Here is a 4,006-nt window from a genome sequence, read left to right on the forward strand (position 1 = left end):
AAATATATTGTCCGATTTTGGTTGTTAAAAACTTTTTATGTTTTGTCATAAATGGAGTAAACATGACTTCAAGTATCGTGTCGTGCCTTTTTTTCTTTTGGAGACATTATGAAACAGACTTTTTAGAATCAGTTATGAATTTGCTTATTGGAATAATCTGCATTGAATAAATCATTTCTTTATAAAACATACAAAATTAGGACCTTTAAACGACTTGCACAGTAATATGTAAATAGTTACCTCCACATTATGACATTTTTTCTAATGCTGGAAAGATATCTGAAGCAATAGCAAAATAGCTTACCCGAGCTGATTATTGGAATAATCTGCATTGAATAAATCATTTCTTTATAAAACATACAAAATTAGGACCTTTAAACGACTTGCACAGTAATATGTAAATAGTTACCTCCACATTATGACATTTTTTTCTAATGCTGGAAAGATATCTGAAGCAATAGCAAAATAGCTTACCCGAGCTGGTGGTTTCTCAAAGTGTTTTTCCTACAGAATAGAGCTGCATCTTGTCCATCTTGTCATTCTCTAGCTCAATTATTAAGGTATTGACTAAATGTTTTTCCCCTTTCTCTCTGCCTTGATCTGCGAGACGCTGAATGCCTTTCGCCACAGGATCGATCCTGAACAAAGCATCCAGCTGCAGTCTCGTTTAATATGAAGGAGATATTTGGGACAATTTATGGGTTTTATCCAAGAGAGGGGTTTTTTTCCATTCTCATAAATGCAGACATAATTAGGGTAATTTTTGATGTAGCCCGCTGATTACAGCGTTTTTATCGTCAAAGATAATTACCTGTAATTTTCTACCACTTTTAATACTAAAAGGCATCTTTATTTGGATTTGAAGTGGCAAAGACGAAACAAAAGATGAAATTATTCTGTTATTCATGTACAAATTGCCGAGGAGAGTGAACGCTTGGGATATTATCTAAAATTACAATGTTGAATAGGGAGACGAGAAGCCCCTGCAGCTGTCAAATCGTGGGTGCCCCAGTCGCAGAGAATGAGGCTTGATTTTCTAAAAAGGTTCCCTCATCAGCGGATTGGGATGGTTCATTTCCATGTTTGCTCTGCCTATATGAACATAACGTATGCTCTGTTGAAATAGGAACTGTCAAAAACACGCTTGTCATTGGTTTCAGCACTATGCACGCATAAATGTCTTCAAAATATACCCTGAGATTTTTTGCAACCTAAAATACTACAGCTAAATCTTTTTTGGGTGAATCACAACTGATTACGCGTACTAATACAAACAAAATGTGTTTGTGAGAGTTAAGGCCCCTACAATGCACGAAGTTAACAATACTGAGATTTAACCTAACCTAATTGTGAGAAAGCACTCTTAGGCTAAATATACAAGAATGTGTGTGCGCGCATGGGAAAAATGGAGAGATGAAACGGCAATATAAATCATGACCGGTTTACTACATCCCAGCGTTTGTGTCACACCTTTTCCTGTAAAATAGCCTGGCTTTCCCAAGTCGAACTACAGATCATAACAATGGCCATCCATCAGCAACACTCAGAACAGCCAACAACAAAACAACATGGTAATAAAGCAACACTTACCTTCGATACATTTATTGTTTGGCATAGATCAAAATCTCTGGTTTCAATGTTTCAATAAAGATACCGTTGTGAAAGCGGACGCTCCTGTGTACCGCTTGTGTCGAGTAAGCAAATCCAGGTGTGAAAGTGTTTGCACACCCCGACACCTCTTATATATTGCCTGCAAAATTAGCCGTTATTACTGTCACTGTTTAGTGATGGTGAGCCAGGGAAAAAACCTTCTGCAATCAAGAACCAGGCGCATCTTTGCAAATTATAGATAATTGTAAATGTCCAGATTATGATAATGGATCTAATCCTGGTGGAAGTATAATTATTGTTGAGTGTTACAGTTGAGGGTGTCCAGTAAAGCTAACTGACATTATTTATACACGGTTTGCAGTGAAATCGTTGAGTGGAAAATGTTCAGTTGGAATTTAACAAGGCTCTCGATATAATGGCATGGGATATAGCGGGTTTGTGTATTTGAAATAGAAAGAGAGGCAAAGTTGGAGTTGCTGGTGTGTGTGTGTGTGTGTGTGTTTTGAGCGTGAAAACCAATTTCAGTACAACGTTCCTGATCCGAGTACCAACGAGTGCTGTAACGTGCCGGGTGCCTGAAGGTGAGAATTCATTGCCCCGGTGGAGGAATACCAGGACGAGCTGGCGCTTTCCAGAAACGTGGATGCCGGTGTGTTAATATTTTGCGGCTGATGGTGAGGTCTCTGAGGACCCTGTGAGTCCCAGACCGCGGGAGACTGCGGTGAATTACACGCCATCGGGTCGCTGGAGCTCGGACTGTGTTCTGGAGGCAGCTCGCCGTTTTTCATGATCTTCTTCAGTTTTGATCTCTTATTCTGGAACCAAATTTTCACCTGTGAAGAAACAAAAGGTTTTATGAGATTCTGAGGGCGAATTCCTTAATAAATCATTATGGCTGTTTCTGTTCGATTTATGCTTCTTAATAAAAAATATTTTTTTATAATGTCGTTAACATCGTTTATTATTTTAACAGCCTTTGAAAATAGGCTATTAAATGTAAAACAAGCGTTTGTGTGATTCCCAACGTTGCCGCAAGCTCATATTAATATTTTAATTTAAAATACATAGCCCTTTTATTATATGAGTATTACATAAAAGACATTACAATAAACATTTAATAAAACATTGTCGAACCTGTGTCTGTGTGAGTCCCAGCGATGCCGCGAGCTCGGCTCTCTCTGGAAGCGCGAGGTACTGAGTGTTCTGAAACCTTCTCTGTAGAGCAGCGAGCTGGAAACTGGAGTAGATGGTGCGGGGCTTCCGGACTTTCTTGGGCTTTCCGTTGACCATCCTCACCTCGGGCTCGGCTGTTTCTTTTTCTAACGGGTGAACAAAAATGAGATAAATACATGGGCATAGAAAAGCACTCTCTCGATTGTTGGTAATTCTTGCAGTGATTTATGCTTCTCTCAAAGTCATTGAGACTTTTGATTGAACTTAAATCTTTACGTATTTTACAAGCTCTTATTTCTATGTAATCTATCTTTTTAATGCATGCAGTGTTTCGCATAGGCCATGTATAAATAAAACAGTAAATCGTTAAAGAACATATTTCGATTTAGATGCAATGCTGCAACAGCTTAAAATTTTGTCCAACTCGGTTACAAAATTCAAACCTTATAATAAGAAACAACTGTAATACCCTGGTTTTACAATATGTTCAACAATAATGCTCAACCATGATCATGTTTATTGTGTAGTAGTAATAATAATAATATTAATAAATAATTGAATATATTATAGGCTATAATAACTGACCTTGCGGGCTCGGTTGTGACTGCACCCTATTATATGTTCCGGCATATTGGTGATATGCTGTGGAGTAGGAGCCGTAATCAGGGTAGGATTTTGCAGGGTAATTTCCAGAAGATCCATTGACTCCGTGGTATTGGTACTGATAGGCATTAAGAGGTTTCCCATACGTGCCCGAGTTCGGTGAACAATAGCCATGATGAACTCCTCCAGCAGGGCTGTAATAGCCAGAATCCGTGGCTGTCGACTCCGGCAGGGTTGGAGATTCCTGAGATGGATGATGCATCGTGGAGAGCTGAAAAGGGTTTTGAAAATCTGCAGGTTTAATACTCGGAATCCTTCTGTCGAATACTCCAGTCATAGTTTGGATAAGACAACGTAAAAAGGCAGTCTAACTCTATAGGGGTCCACAGAGTCTACACTAACATTGTGTGTGCAAGCGTCAAGCGTCTCTCTTGAAGACTGCTTTAAGCCCCGCAGCAAAGACTTGGTTAAATCCTAAATTGCGCTGTTACGCACTGCAGGGAGGATCTAGTGCCATTGGCCAAGGAGCGCAGCAGACGGCAGTTACTCCCCAACTCGTTCAACCAGTTTCAGAAGAACAACAACAACAAAAAACGATTTAATAAAGGTATTTATGGTA

At 39.2% G+C, this 4,006-nt stretch overlaps 1 protein-coding gene across 1 annotated transcript; it reads right to left on the minus strand.

Annotated features, from left to right (window-relative positions):
• Positions 1-2,132: 2,132 nt before the first annotated feature.
• On the minus strand, positions 2,133-3,789 carry dlx5a (distal-less homeobox 5a). Its single transcript, XM_016283364.1, has 3 exons — positions 3,370-3,789; positions 2,746-2,930; positions 2,133-2,444 (listed from the first exon to the last, which is right to left on the minus strand). Exons 1-3 carry the CDS (start codon positions 3,722-3,724, stop codon positions 2,133-2,135), a joined length of 852 nt encoding a protein of 283 aa, XP_016138850.1. The 5' UTR covers positions 3,725-3,789.
• Between the last annotated feature and the right edge of the window lie 217 nt (positions 3,790-4,006).

Source organism: Sinocyclocheilus grahami, unplaced genomic scaffold, assembly GCF_001515645.1.
Source record: "Sinocyclocheilus grahami isolate Dianchi unplaced genomic scaffold, SAMN03320097.WGS_v1.1 scaffold173.1, whole genome shotgun sequence".
NCBI lineage: Eukaryota > Metazoa > Chordata > Actinopteri > Cypriniformes > Cyprinidae > Sinocyclocheilus > Sinocyclocheilus grahami.